The following is a 15,431-nucleotide window of genomic DNA, read 5'->3' on the forward strand; positions in this document are numbered from 1 at the left end:
CCATAATGTGTGGGACCGAAATACAATCCTTTTTGGGGACATTTATTGATACAGTTTTACATCTCCTGAACCACCGATTTATCTTTTATTTTTGAATGCCGTGAGCTGTGAGCTTTGGGCTGCATGTTGGAGCTTTAGGTGTTTAGTATCGCCTGTCACAAGTGTTTAAAAAGCCTTTCATATTAAGATATTAATACTTAATATTAAAAAAGCCCAAATGAACAACTTAGAGCAAGTCACGGCAACGCACCGGATGATGTTACCAGAGATAGATGGGGGTCTCTGGAGCGTCTCAGAGGGGCTGGACACTGCTACAGCCCCGTACCTGCACGGGCTTTTCCTGTTCGCTCCGTTTCCGGGCGGGTCGCTGCCACTTTTCCAAGAGGAAAAGGGCGGAAATCCGGGATTTCCCGCGGTACCGGAGGCCGCGCTCCGCCCGGAGGCGCCGCCGCCATCGCGGCTCCTCCGCCTGAGGGCGCGCGCTCCCGCCCCGCCCCGCGCGCGGCCCCGGCCCCGCCCCTGCCCCACCCCTCCGTGCGCGCTCCCGCCCCGCCCGGCCCCGCCCTGCCCCGCCTGGCCCCGCCCCTCGCGCCGGCGGGGTGGGCGGAGCCTCTCCGGGCAGCGCCCGCCGTGATTGGCTGCGCCGCGGCGCCCTCGCGCCCACTCTTTGTGCGGCCCCGGCGCCCGTCGAGAGTGGGAGGGGAAACCCCGTGCGAGGGGCGCCGCCATCTTGGCTGCGGGGGTGATGGGGGCGCAGCGGAGCCGCGTCTGAGGCAGCGGAGCGAGCCCGGAGCGAGCCCAGCCACAGAGCCCGCGGGGCACCGGGCACCGCCCGCACAGCCGCGCTGCACAGCTCCCTGAGCCCCGAGCACAGGTACGGGGGGCTGGCAGGGGCGCCCGCCCGCCCGGCCGGGCCTGCAGCGCCAGGCCCCGCGCTGGGCTCCGCTGGGCCGGGCGGACCGGGGCGGGTCCCGGCCGGCGGCGCTCCGGTGCCGGTGCCGCCCCGAGCCGCGGCCCGGCGGGCCCGCAGGGCGCCGTGCGGTTCCTGGGCCGCTGCGGGCGGGCCCCGGGGCCGCAGGGTGGGGAAGGGGCGGCCGGGCCGATCGGGGTGAGGCTGCGGGCAGGACTAGGCCGCTTTGCTCTGTGTCACCGCCGCCTCCCTCCGCTCCTCTGCACTGCACAGTCGGCAGCGGCACTGGCGAACACCCGGCCACAGGCGATATTTTTATATATGTGTTTCTATATCTCCCCCTTACGAGCTGTTGCAGTTGCACATAGGGTGTGTATGTGTATATTGTACCGTATATGTGGCCGCTGTGCTGCGTTATCTCCACTTTTGTTACGTTGTGAACTTTGACAGAAAAATGACTTTGAGGGTTGAGGGAAAAGCCACTTCCTAGCTGAGAAAAGCAGCGAAAGTATTCTAACTGGCTTTTTTTGTCAAAGCTTATTTAGGGTTAAACAGAGTGAAATTCTTTTTTTTCTCTTCATTGTTTATTGCCTGTTTGCGGCACACCAAGTGTCTACAGTCTCTCTCAGTAGGTAGCTTTGTCTTGAACTGGAGTTGTGCTGGATTATCTTTGCACTAAAGGCAGGCAGAGGTGGGAGTCTCCCTGGCAGTGGCTCTGGAGGTTACTCGGTGTGGCCTTTGCTGTGGAACAGGGTACATCTGTGCTGGGATGTTTTTCAGAGGTAACAGAGCCTCTTAGTGAGCAGGATTCCCTCAGGTTGGCCAGATCCTAAATCATATCAAACCCCAAGTCAGCACATCTTTTACAGGAGCCAGATGTTATCCTCTGGAATGTATTGGCTGGGGTTGATCCCTGCCATGGTTTGGACTGAGGGGCTCTTGTGCTCGGGCATTGCTCGGGAATGGGAAGAAAATAGGAACCTTGGGGAATTTAATTACTAAATGTCACAATTGAATATGGTTTGGAAAGGAATTTGCTAGCTTCCTGTAGGGATCTGAACATGTCATAAATCTGAGTGGAAGGAAGAAGTTCCTCTTTTCCTTCTCCATTTTATGGTTAACAAAAAAAAAAAAAACCGAGGAGATCTTATGAGGGACAGCAGTTTGGAAACAAACCTGTTCTACTGGAGGTGCTGGGATGTAAAATGTAAATAATATTTTTAAATTAACCTGCTCACTCCTGGGCATCTAATGAAACCTGCTTAAGATTGGTTCTCATTTTGCTGTATTTTCCTGAACCAGGAGGTAGACCTTAGTTAATATTTACCTAAAATGATTTCCAGGGTGATGACTCCAGAGTGTTCTGATTTGTTGGAATGACAGAAAACTCTTCTGGTTTTGTATACACTGTCCCAAACTTGCCTGATATCTCCAGGCCTTGGCTCTCCTGCTGTGAGCAGACACACAACAGGTTGGAGTGTTCTGTAGGAAGAGTAGGATAAGTGAGGAAATACAAGTGGATAAAGGAGGGACATGGCAGAAGGTGCTCGAGCTGATGAGGACAGGTAGGCAGTGATTAGTTCAGCTCTGCTGCTGGGGTGTGGTTAGGGAGAATTGAGCTGTGCACATATAAATGCAGGAAGTTTAGGAGGCAAAATGGAGTAACTTAATGAAGCAGGATGTGAAACCAGCAGAAGGATAACCAGGACAACGTGGGTGTGACTGGAGAGCTGGTGAGGAAAGTCAGAAAGTGAAGGTAGTGTGTGATACATAGCTTTGATTTAAAAAGGAAAACAGAGTTCTCCTGGTGGAAGGAGAAGTGAAGACCTGTAAAGCTTTTAGAAGAATCTTCTAGGCCTCAGGCTAGTTAAAGTGTTTTACATGATATGGGAATATATCAAATGCATTTCTTCAAGGACAGCCTGGAAAGGCTCAGCAGAGCTGCAGTCTGAGCCCCAGAGCCTGCAGGCCTCGTGTGCTGTCAGGGAAAGAGTAACTGGAGTTGGGAATAACCAGGAAATGCAAAGTGATCCTGGACAGCAGCTCACAGAGGCTGCTGGCTGACCAGAGATCAGCTCAGCCAAATTTCCTGTCTTGTGCTGATTGGATGCTTTGCTGAAATCCAAGTGGGGGAAGCCGGGGAGGATGACTCTGGAAGAGCTGAGGGATGAGTAAGGAACTGGCCAGCAACAAGTGATGTTGTCAGACAGGTGGGATGGCTGCAGCAGGCTCTGACACTCCTCAGGGATCAGGCTCAGCAGGGCTTTGTAAAGCCAAGCCTGCAAAAACGAATAAATAAGCAGAGCAGGGTGGCTGCAGAGCATCATCTTAAAGAGGGCCGAGATGTTGATGTGGTTTAGGAAGACCTGAATGTCCTTGGTGTGTGAGAGCCAGACAACCACAGTGGAATTTAATTGTAGCAGACCTCATACTGTGGACAACAGACCTGTGGGAATTCAGTGCTTGGGTGAATGAATTGATAGCAGAGCTGGTGTTACCTTCAGTGTGCTGTGATCTTACAGGTGACCATAACTGAAGCACTCCCAGACTGTTTCTGGTGGCCTGCTGAAGTAAGGTACCAGCTGAGCCACAGTGTTCTGTGTGCTTGACAAAAGTCCTCATCGGGGGAAAGTGCAGTTATGAAATGAAACAATTCTACCTCTCTCCAGCTCCTCCCCCTTATCAATCTTTATGCTGTCTGCTAGTTAACATCCATGCAGCTTCAACTGTGAGAGCTTTTCCTGCTGCACATCCTTGAGAATGATGCACAGAACACTTGGCTGCCCAGATGGATTACAAAATACCTTCTGCTTCAGAGTAACTAAGCAGTGGTTCCCTGGCTGCAGGGTGCTGTGGTTTGCAGGGAGCCAGGCAGTGCTGAGTTTGAAGGTGTAATTTCTCCCCAGGTCCCATCCCTGCACATGGCCCATCCATCAGCTGATGGTATGAACCACAGCAGTGTCTCACAAACCCTCTGCATGCAGCTTCTGGTCTCCTTTTGTAACACGCCTGCTTCTTGTTGAGCATAAAGATAGTAAATTTCTCAATGCAAATGATATGCAGTGAGGAGTTAAAACTGTGTCCTTGAGCTGGAAGGAACTGCACAGGTCTTGCAGAGGCTGGCATCAGTCTGATATTTACAGTTATGTTATTATGATAAAGAATGTTACAGCAGTGTGCCCAGAACAATCTTATCTCAGGGAGTCCAGATGTAGCTGATACTTGAAATAAGGCTTCAGTGAGATTTCTAAATATCTGTGTAGTGCTTGTTGATTAGAGGAGGAGATGTAGATGTACTGGTGTTTCATTAAGATCATCTTTAACTTTATTAAAAAAAATAAAAGCCTCTAAGGAAGAATTTGATACATGGGAAATGGATTTGGCAACATGAGTCACTGTAAAATGTCCAGTCTTAATGTAATACAGAAATGAATTGTGTAGGCTTTGAAATGAGCATAAATCTGTGCTTAGTGAGATCCCCTGGCCAGTGGCCATCCTGCAATAATGCTCTGGGCTGCAGGGCAGCCTTACCTGGAAGAAGGGAGCCAAAACGGAGCTGGCAGACTTTCCTGGAAGAAGGATGGCAGGTAGGCCAAGCTCCCAGACCAAACTTCTGCTTTCTGTGAACAGTAAACTCATGGCTGGTTAACTTTGATGTCACAGTGCACAGTGCCAGCAGTGGCTGAGGCTGAGCTGTGGATATTTATGTGCAGCTTTCTCAGGCCTGAAGTTCCTGCTCTGCTGAGAGGAAAATCTCTTCCCCCCATACTGGAATTAGTGAGATTCACGTGTCTGGAACAGAGAGGGTGGAGGCAGAATTTGAGTTCCTACAGATGGGTGATGGCTATCAACTCATCAGCTCCTTGCACTGCCATGTAGCTGATAGCTTAGAATTTACTGACCCCAGCTGTGCCCTGCTCTTGTCTGGACTTCCTTCTTTCGTCTGCAGTAAATGCTGAGGTGGTCAGTTTTCCAAGGCTGAATTCTCAGCAGGGTTTCTGTATTTAGTTGGTTGCATTTTTTTTTCCTTCTTCAGCATAGAGTCCTTGTGGAATATCACTTTTATTCCAACATCTGAGTACAGTTTGAATTCCTGCTAATCTTTATTGGAATTTGAGTGTTTAAAAGTTTATTCGGTTGTTTCAGTATTGCTTGGGTTTTTATTTGATTTTTTTAATTTAAGTAATCATCTGTTCTCCAGAAAAAATTCCTGACCTTTACTAATGGAGTATTTCAGAATCTTTTCTGTAATATGACCCTTGGAATAAATGTAATACCAGTAGTTTTTTGTATTGAAATAGCATAGTTAAGACTCTTTTACTTAGAGGGCATAATGAAAATGGACAGAGCTGTTTATTTAGCAATGAAGATCTAGTTGAGACTCACTTCAAATTCAGTTTGTGACAGAGACTGCACTGAGTTCCCAGTTTGTCCATGCTTTAAAAAAAAAGCTCCTCACTTTCCAGGCTTGGATAGCAGGATGCATCTCCCTCCTGGCTGGAAGAGCAGAGCAGTACAACATTGTTTACCACACAGTGATATCCTCAAGTCGTGTGCTCAGAAACGTCAAACTTCCCTGTGTTTGGGAGTTCTTGGCATTCCTTGGCCTCCTGGTCCAGGGAAGAAGAAAGGGCACCAAGGCTTCTGCAGATTTCAGAGCCACTCAGGTGGTTGATTCCCTGTCTTGGAGTTCATGGTGCTGGTTGGTTTGGTTGGGGTTTTTAGCAGCATAAGTCACTGGATATTTCCACCCTCAGAATGCACAGGAGATCTTTGGTGCTCTTGCCTTGTGGCTGTAAGACCCAGCTGTGTTCTGTGGAAAACAGGGCAGTTCCTGCTCTCCTCCTGAAATACTTGCATGTAGAAATCAGTGTTTTCAAGCTTTCTTTTATACCTCCAGTTCCCTGAAGGACCCCCAGTTTAGCCCAGTGTGCCATCAGATGGAGCTGGGCTGTGAGGTGGCAGGTGAAGGGTCCTGCAGGAACACGTGCTTTGTGTGCCCAGTTTACTGTGCTGGGACCTGCTGGAGAAGAAAAGGAACATAATGTGTGAAGATGTTCAGGAAACTTGAAGGCCAGGATGTTTCCACAGTGACACATTCATTTGGAGCTCAATATGGAGCAGTGACTTGTCTTTAAATAACCCATGCACGTGTTGAAGCTGGTACTGTAACTCTGGAATCTTCCAGGAAACAAGGCAATAAAGCTGCTGGCTGCTTGGTGATTCAGTGTCCAAAATTGTCACTTTATTTCCTACCTTGGAATAAGCTTGGTTTAGTAGAAGAGTGTGTGTCTGTACAGGACTCAGCAGAGGTGCTCTGGGCTAGAAGGGCTGAGTGTTTCCATGTCCTGAGCCAGGCCTGGAGGGAGGACGAGGTGCAGAGCAGAGCCTGGCACTCGGTAAACCCTTCTGAGCTGCTCTGGGAGTTGTTCCCCTCCGAGGTCTAGATAAGCATGTTTGCCTCAAATCTCAGCCCTGGGAAGCAGAGGCTGCTGCCTCTGTGCTGGCAGTGAGATTTGGTCACCTTGCTTATGACTGCAGTTCACTGAGAGGGATTAATTGTGGTTCAAGGAACAGTACTTTGCTTTTGAGAAAGTCCCGGGCCTGTAAGCTTTCCTCTGTTTGTATTTCTTTCCAGTATTGGTTTCATTTGTCATGTGAATGACACATGACCTAATGAAAATCTTTCTAGGCTCCAGCAGTGCTCCTTGTAAGGAGTACCATGTGTTTGTAATGGCTGGCTATCTGCCCTGCAGGAGCAGCAAGGGAAGTGCTGAATTCCTCCTGGAAATTTTCCACTTGCTTAACTGGTCAGTGGATCCAGTTTAACTTAAAGCCTGGGACACAAGCAGGCATTTCCCATCCTCAGTGTTACCTGGCAACATCTGGCCCTTACAGATGTGTAATCCTGGCTGACGTGTTAGTTAGCAAGTCAGCTTTTACTCCTTCACATTTAAACTGCCAAAGCCAGTTCGAATTCCCTCTACATTTAAGAAAATTCTGGAATGTTAGAAGTACTTTGCCTGCCTTTTAAAAAAAGAGAAACTGCTCAGCAGCCTTGCTGTGACACTGCCGTGCTGACAAAGCCACAGAGATGTTAACCAACTTCCTGAACATCTGATTTGTGGCAGGCACCGCTTTCCCGACGTGGACAAGCAGCACCCCAGGCCCCAGTTCAGGCCACTACAGCATTCTTTGAAATCTTAGCTGTGTGCTGCAAGCTGCACTGCTTCCTTTGTTGCTGCTGCAAGTCTCAGAAGCGTGAGCTAATAGTTCCAACTTGCTGGTTTTGTTAAATGTCTCCAGATTTTGTGCTGCATCAGGTTTTATTTTCGGTTCATACATCAGCTCTTTGGCGGGTGAGTGCTGCTCTGGCAGGGACTGTGCAGAGCAAGGAGGGCCTGAGCTTTTCAACAGCTCTAAGTCTTTCTGGATAAAATTGATTATCAGTACTGCTCCAGAGTGTGTTTCTGCTTGGAGGCCTTGCTGCCAGGGGCTCAGAGCAAACAATGGGGGAACTTTGCTGGCTGGCTGTGCCACTAGTTCAGTGATTGTGGGGAACTCCACAAATCTGAACTGTGAATGAAAGGGTGCTTGGGGGAGAGGGGAAGGTTTTTTGTTTAAATGAACTAAACTGGATAAATTGGGTCGCCTTGAGGGAAGAAGTATCAGTTCTGATGTGTTCTGTTTTTTATTTTAGTGCCACAATGGCAACTGCACCTTACAACTATTCCTACATCTTTAAGTACATCATTATTGGTAAGTACCAGTGGGCTCACACCCCTGCATGTTCTGTGTGGACACATGAGAAGCTGTGGCTGTGCCACGCTGCTTTCAGCATGTGCTTGTCCCACCTCAGCCCCCACAGGTCACCACACTTCTCTACAGCCTCAGCATTTACTGGAGCATTTTGCATCATTAATCTCAAAGGCTTCAGAATTTATGTTGAAGACACAAGTGCTGATTGGAAACCATTGTATGAGGCTCATAAACCTCTGTCAGGCTGTATTTTTGTGTTTAAATATTGCTTTTAGCTGCAGCTTCCTTGGCTGCTTAGTCAGGGACTAAGGGATTGCATTTATTGCTGTCCTGGAAGAACTGGTCTTGTTGTTAATTGTTTAATTGTTAATGACTTTGTGTAGGTGTAAATGATCTGCAGTGTTATTGTGCAGGTTTGTAAGTCAGGCTGCTGTGACAGCCTCAGCCTCTGGAAAAGTTGATTCTTAAAAGATCTTGCTGTGTCTCACTCTTGGCATTGTGCAAGAGGATCAGTGGAAATGAAGCAATTTCTGGAGGTGTTCTGGGTGGCTGTCAGTACCTTTGATGTTCTTACCACAGTAAGGCACGAGCAAACACCAAGTATATTTTACATTTCAGTTTCTTCAGCTGCGCTTTTTGTAACCTTGTGAAATACAGTTCTAAAATCAGTAATAGAAATTAACTTATTTCTTGAATGTTCTGCTCTTGCGTGCAAGCTGTACCTATAACCAGAGCTGTAGTGGCAAAGTTGATAAATTCGAGGATGTAGCCAGGGATAGAACACTGCCCATCTGACCTGAGAAACGAATGTCTCTGTACCATTTGTTGTGTGGGAGGAAGAAAATGTGCTTGTTGCAACAATGATTTAACTATTCTTTCTGTCACAGGGGACATGGGTGTAGGAAAGTCCTGTTTGCTTCATCAATTCACAGAAAAGAAGTGTGAGTATCATTTCAGTTCATGGTATTTATTCTGACTGGCATTTTCATCCCTTTTCCCTGCCTGTTTCCATCATGCATGAGCTCTGTCTCACTCTGTCCGAGTTTGGATTGTACTGGGTCACGTTTTTGGTTTGACTTCAGCAGATGCAGAAACAAACATTGATGTAGTTATGGCAGAACATGCTCCAGCCAGTCCTGCCTGTGAGGAGGGGGAGAACTGGATCTGATTTTACAACTTTTCTGTGCATTTTGATATGGACAAAGAGAAATTTATTGTCTGAAATTTGCATGTTTTCAATATTGGTGTAGCTTGATCAGAGGCAGTTGGAGTTTTTAGTGCTGTTAAGGAGTTCAAAAGGGAAAAAAAAAGAAATACTTTTTCTCTGAGTCCTTATTTGCAGCCTTAAGCAGCCCTGCAGGACACTTGGCCTGCCCTGGGTTATGGTGTTTAGGGTTTGCTGCAGTCTCTGTCAGCTGAAACATTTTCTCCTGTATGGTATCATCACTAATTAAGAATTCTCTTCAGTTCTTCCTGCTGTGAGTTGCACTGGGGTTTGCAGCAGCTGTTACCTCACTCAGTGAGTAAGTCTGGAGGTATTTCTCAGTGCAGACATCACCATGTGCCACTTGAGATGTGCTAACAGTTGGGTAGGAGCTGCAGTTAAAACATTGGTTTTGCAGTAGAAATAGGAATTTCTGACTGTTGTTTTTAATGAAAATGCAGTATCAGCCAGTTATTTAAATGCCATTTTGCACGTGGTCAGATTGTCCATGAGGAGAACGTTCTGTCAGCACCAGGCCAAAGCAGTACAACCAAACACCTCTGTGTGAGTCTGCCCTTAACTCCAGCTGGCCTGAGTAGGTCCTCACCTTGTCTGCATTTTCTTGATCTTCCTCAAAGATGACCTTATTAACATGAGTTTATCATAAGTAGAAAGATTCCTTTTTGGATTTGATTTGGTGTGTTTGTAGCTACTTATGAAACTGGCATTTTCTTGGACAGTCATGCTATTGCCCTGTCTGAACCAACTTTGGTATTTGTTTTTGAAGATGTGACAGACTTTGTGACTGTATCTTTCTTGGTAATCCCCTAAAAATTATCTTTTCCTACTGCATTAAAATAGTTAACCTGCTGCAAGGATAGACTGGGAATCAGCTGACTTGGTACCTTCTGATATGTATGGCCAAAGAGCAGCAGAGAAGGCAAGGAATTTTATAACTGTTTTTAAAACTAACAGCAGCTCAGGAAATACAGCATTTTATTTCTGGTTAAGTGATGCAGTTTTGGAACTGTAGCTGTAAAAATGCTTTTTTAGAGACTGAAGAAATCTGGTAAAGATAACTGAAAACTTGTGGTAATCATATTTTTGCAGCAAGGAAACTTTGTCCTAGGAAGATCTGATCTTTGCTCTTATTTTTCATGACAGTTATGGCAGACTGTCCCCACACAATTGGTGTTGAATTTGGCACAAGAATAATTGAAGTTAGTGGCCAAAAAATTAAACTACAGATTTGGGATACAGCAGGACAAGAGAGATTCAGGGCTGTCACACGAAGCTACTACAGAGGAGCAGCAGGAGCTCTCATGGTCTACGACATCACCAGGTAAGGGCAGCAGAGCTCTGGGGGAGCTGGGTGAGGTTGGGGTGCACAGCCCTGCCTGCTCTGTCCCCTCGGCTCTGTGTGTGTGTGGATGAGCAGCATCCTGTTGTGTGATGCCTGCCACACCTTCTCTAAACACCCCAGGTGTTGAAAGAGCTGCAAATGAGACACAGGCAATGGTGTGAGAGGCTTTTCTTGGCAAATCTCGCTGCTGATGAGCCTGAGGAGTTTGTATTTCAGCCTGTGTTGAAGTTGTTTTAAGGAATTGGCTTTGTCCTAAGAATCTGTTCTTCAGCACGAGGATGTTGCTGCTCACCTGGCAGGGCTGTCCTCAGTGCTGCAGTGAACGTGCAGAACTGCCCGTGGTGTGTGGGGAGGGAGCCTGGCCTCAGCCTGACCTCCAGAGGGGACAGCTAAGGGTGCTGCTCAAACAATGATGCATAGATGCAACATGAAATACTTTTGCTTTCACACATCTCTCATCTTCCTCTGGGGCTGTTCTTGATATTCTTCAGGCACCTCTTTGTTTTTTTTCCTGTATGTGTAGGTGTATTTCCTGTTGGTGTAAATCTTGAGTAAAACACGACCTTCTGCAGTTTGCTAGTGGAGTGCTGTTCTGCTGCACTGTGTTCTCTAAGAGTATTTGACAGGAAACTCTTTCATGTGTTCTGTACAGAGCAGCATCAGCCTTGTCTGTGTGCAGAGCTGTGGGAATTGCTCTGTTTTTCCAGTGGCAGTGTAAGAGCTGCTCCAAGGGTTTGAAGTTCAAATTTGTGGTGTGAGTCCCCACTGCTGCTGCTGTGTCTGTCTAGAGGTGGGGAGAACAGGGATGATGGATGTTACTGTGTTTGGATGCTGACTGTGCTGTTGGCACCTAAATATTTTATAAAAGACTAAAAGTGTGCTCTCCTGGTTCTTTGCAGAAGAAGTACGTATAATCACTTAAGCAGCTGGCTGACAGATGCAAGGAACCTCACCAATCCAAATACTGTAAGTTGCACTTCATTTAGCTTCAAAGCAAGATTGCTTCTCCCTGAGCAAGCAGTGGGAGGCTCAGGCCAAAGCACTGCAGTGGTCTCTGCAAGAGCTGCCTGTGTTTTCTGCACTGCTCCTGTCCCCACTTGCAGAGTGCAGTGTTCACTTCCCTGCTGCAGCTGGAGCAAAAGGGCTTCCTCTAGAAGTCTTCTTGTGCCACTCACCTTTCAGGGTCTGTTTGAAACAGTTGGAGACAGAACTGGGATGAAATCTGGACCAGCCTTGACTTGTGTTACTCCTTGCTTTGTGTCAGTAATGAGGTGAATGCTGTCCTTAGGCTGGAATGTAAATTGGATCTCCAGCAAAAGCTGACCAGGTTTTGTGGAGGAAGATCCTGCTGGGTGTCTCTGCCCATAGCACAGAGCTGTTGTTCTTCAGCCTGTTCCTGGATGCCTCTAAAATACTTTAGCACCAAACTGATGATCTAAAGGTCCTGTCTGGATTAGCAGCTGATTAAACAAATACCAGCAGTGGCTCAGGGTACAGCTCTCAGGAGCAAAGAGCAGCAGCACTGCTTTTTAGGAGCTCATCTCATGAGGACACCCTAAAGCTTTGCAAGGTGACACCTGGAGATGGTGTTCCTGCTTTCCCAGAGTGGGCAATGCTAGAGCAGAGCTCTCCTGAAGGAGCATGGCTTCTCTAGATAATCTGCTCTGCATATTTGGCTTTTTTACAAAGGTGGTAGTGAAAAAGCTCCTAAGGTTTTTCCCAGACTAACTTTGTCTCTCCTGACCCAGGTGATAATCCTCATAGGAAACAAAGCAGACCTGGAAGCACAGAGGGATGTTACATATGAAGAAGCCAAACAATTTGCTGAAGAAAATGGTGTGTTTTTTTTCTCTTGAGCTGGTACTTTCCTACAAGTTAGTGATGTTAAAGTGACTCCTCAGCATTGATAGTTGCAAGCTTACACTTCCAGAGTCATGGAATTGTATGTACAACCTCCTGCTGTGCCTCAGGCAATCTGATAACTGTGCTTAGTTCTAGAAATCAGCTTGTGTTGATGCCTTAACATAGTCACAAAAACTTGTTTAGTGCTAAAATAATGTCTTGCATGTAATGGGAAGGTTGTGATGTGTCTGACATTGGGCTCTTTGAGGTGTGTTGTGCACTGACTGTTAAACCTCTGTCTCTGAACAGGTTTATTGTTCCTTGAAGCAAGTGCAAAAACGTAAGTGACTTCTGGCTGTGCTAATGTTCAGATTGGTGTGTTTGCTGTGAATTGAAAGTAGCTTGGAACTGAGACCTCTGGCTGCATTTCAGGCAAAGACTGGTTGAATTCAAATGAACTGATTTGGATTTCAGGCCTTATTTGAGTGTGAATGTGTTCAGTGTGTAAAGGGTTCCTTCCCCTGGGTGTTGAGAGCTGCAGGTTTGGTCTGTAGGCAATGACCAGCCCCTCCAGTCAGTGAAGAATTGCTGTGCCATGCTTGGGGCTGGCTGTGACACTGGGCAGCAAATCTCCAGGGCTACCAGGAAATGTGGCTCCTACTGGCCCTTGTCAGAAACAGAACTTTGTAACAAAAAGAGGTTTTGATCCATAGTGGCTCCCTTGTCTTTAAGCCTCTGTCAGAACTGTCCTGTGCACGTGGCTCGATGCTTTGGCACATATTCCTTATTCCTGGCTGCTCCTGGCATGGGTGTAGTGGCCAGGGAGGGAATTGCTCTGTCCGGGGCTGGGCTGATGAGGACTGGACAGTGCCTGCCCATCTTCCGGGGCCATTGCCTGCCCAGCTCCCTCCTGGAGCAGCACTGCATCCCCACTAACTCCTGCTGCTCTCTTGCAGTGGAGAGAACGTGGAGGACGCGTTCCTGGAGGCTGCCAAGAAAATCTACCAGAACATCCAAGACGGGAGCCTGGACCTGAACGCGGCCGAGTCGGGCGTACAGCACAAACCGTCAGCCCCGCAGGGGGGGCGGCTAACGAGCGAACCCCAGCCCCAGAGAGAAGGCTGTGGCTGCTAGTGACCCCTCCGTGGCTCCTCCTGACCCCTCACCTCTGGCTCTAAGGGAGTGGTGCTTTTGACCGCTTCCCCATCTTCTGTACATCTTACTGGGTTTAATTAAAACTCTGAGACAAGTTTAACACAGTACTAAACTGCTAAACAACTTTAGATGTAATCAGGTTATCAAAGGCAAGTAGAGTAATAAAACCTCTCCTGCATGGTAAATCTAGAAGTTTTTTTTTTTTCCTTGATTGTCCTTGTGATAGTGTCACCGATACATAATTTAAACTGAGCACTGATGCTGGACTCCTGATTTTACACTTTCGCAGGGCTTTGTCTTGTATGGTTTATTTCATGGTTCTTTGGCCTTTCTTCCCCACCTCTAACTGTTCGAGCTGTCAGTAGTAAAGGATAAGTTTTTGCTGTGAAATGACTTCCGATGGTAGCAAGGGGCTCTGTAATGATGTGCTTTTGTTGGAAGAATTCCCTGTGGGATGTGCTGGGGTCGGGGTGGCGCAGGGAAGCGATCTGTTCATTCTTGTGCTCAATAGCTTTACGTCATTTTTTTTGCCACTTTTATCCTTTACCTTTGTTAACAGAACGTAAATATGTATAAAATTTGAAGGAACTGAGCTAACAGTTAAATACATCCTGTGTATATGATTTTAATGAAGAAAATGATGCCTGGCATTAGAGCAGTGTGTAAGAACCCCCCGTTTGTACAGTCTGAGCTCTCTGTGCCCCCGTGGCAGCACAGCACAGCCCAGCTGGGGCTGCAGCTGCTGGGTGTCACTCACGGGGTCCCCACGGTGCTGGGGACACAGACATTAACACTAGTGGGGTGTGGCTCTCATTCTGCACTGTGCAATGCTCCCCTCTGCACTCAGCAGTGCTCTGCCTGCTTCTCTTTGGCATTCCCGGGCTTGCACACCTCCTGCTTTTGTACCTGTAACTTTGGGACTGGGCAGAGGCTGAACTGGACAGGTGGAACAACACGTGCTCTCTAGGGATTTTAAACTACTCTTGTATTTTTTAACAGTGCTGTGTGAGGGGGTTTTTTTTAAGGGTTTTGCTTCAAGCCTACAAGTACGTCCTTCCTGGGGTGTCACGTGGTGACCGTGCCTGTGGGGGAGTTGCTGCACTCATGTGGGGTTTTACTGTGGCTCCTTGTGCAGCTTCACTTGGAAAACATCACAAGGTTTAAAAATGGAAGGGGGTAAGTGCTTAACCACAATCCAAATGTCCCACTTCAGGCTTACTGCAGAGTTTCAAATACAAAGTAGTCTGAAAATCCCTCTCTAGACACTAAAACTCTACAATGTTCAGACTTGTAAGTAACCAGTGGTACCAGAGTATTGTACAGTCAATGTTAAATAAAAGCCAAAACTGGAATGTGCAGACAGTAGGATTTGGGTAACTCGTGTGCTGTCCCTTTGTTTGTCTGTCTTTTTTAACTCCTGTTCCTCAGTAGATGGGTATGTTCAAGATCTCCAGCTCCTGCATCCTGCTTAACCCAAGCCTGCACCAGGGTTTGCCCAGGGACCACGACCTGCTGCTGATGTGAAGTCAGTGTTGTAATGACTACAGCTTGTTGAGGTGCAATACCTGTACTCCCAGAGTAAGTTACAGTAGGTCTTATTGTTTCTGTCACAGAAAGGATCTGTTTGGACTGCTGTACTCCTCTCATTTGATGTAACAATGCTATTAATCTAAATATTTGTAAATAAAGTACCTGTATCTAGATAAAGCTCCCTGCTGTGTGGTACTTGCTGTAGCACTCTGTGGGTTCCTTGGAGTGCTGGGATTTGTGCTCAGCCTTCACCCTGGCTCTTCCTTGGTACAAACTTCACAGGGGTTCCCAGAGCTGCTCTCTGAGGGAAGCAGGGCTGGGTGCTGTTTGTTGCCAGTGAACTCTGACAATGGCTGCATAGAAAAATGTTATCTTTAGTGAGGATGAGAAAGGGCAAGACTGAGACTGCTGCCAAAGCCCATCCCTGGGAAAGGCTGGGAAGGGCTGGGACAATCCCTGCACAGCCACTGGCCTGTGTTGGCCTGGGCCTTACCCTGCTGCCTGAAGGATTTACAAAGTGGCTTCTCCTCTACTAAGGAGGGGGGAAGATGATTGTCATTTGTTAAGAAGCCGTTGTCTCTATCCACCAGGTTCAGATCAGTGATGCAGCCTCGGGAGAGGAAAAGGGACAAGGACACAAAGGCCAAAGTTGGACTCGTTCCTGCAAG

The 15,431-nt window shown here is 47.5% G+C and overlaps 1 protein-coding gene across 1 annotated transcript; it reads left to right on the forward strand.

Annotated features, from left to right (window-relative positions):
• The first annotated feature begins 748 nt into the window (after positions 1-748).
• Positions 749-14,940, forward strand: RAB14 (RAB14, member RAS oncogene family). The gene is made up of 8 exons (XM_014880057.2): positions 749-874; positions 7,611-7,669; positions 8,557-8,610; positions 10,038-10,215; positions 11,136-11,202; positions 11,985-12,072; positions 12,388-12,418; positions 13,035-14,940. Exons 2-8 carry the CDS (start codon positions 7,618-7,620, stop codon positions 13,210-13,212), a joined length of 648 nt encoding a protein of 215 aa, XP_014735543.1. The 5' UTR covers positions 749-874; positions 7,611-7,617; the 3' UTR covers positions 13,213-14,940.
• The last annotated feature ends 491 nt before the right edge of the window (positions 14,941-15,431 follow it).

The sequence above is a fragment of the Sturnus vulgaris genome, chromosome 22, assembly GCF_052056855.1.
Source record: "Sturnus vulgaris isolate bStuVul1 chromosome 22, bStuVul1.hap1, whole genome shotgun sequence".
Taxonomy (NCBI): Eukaryota; Metazoa; Chordata; class Aves; order Passeriformes; family Sturnidae; genus Sturnus; species Sturnus vulgaris.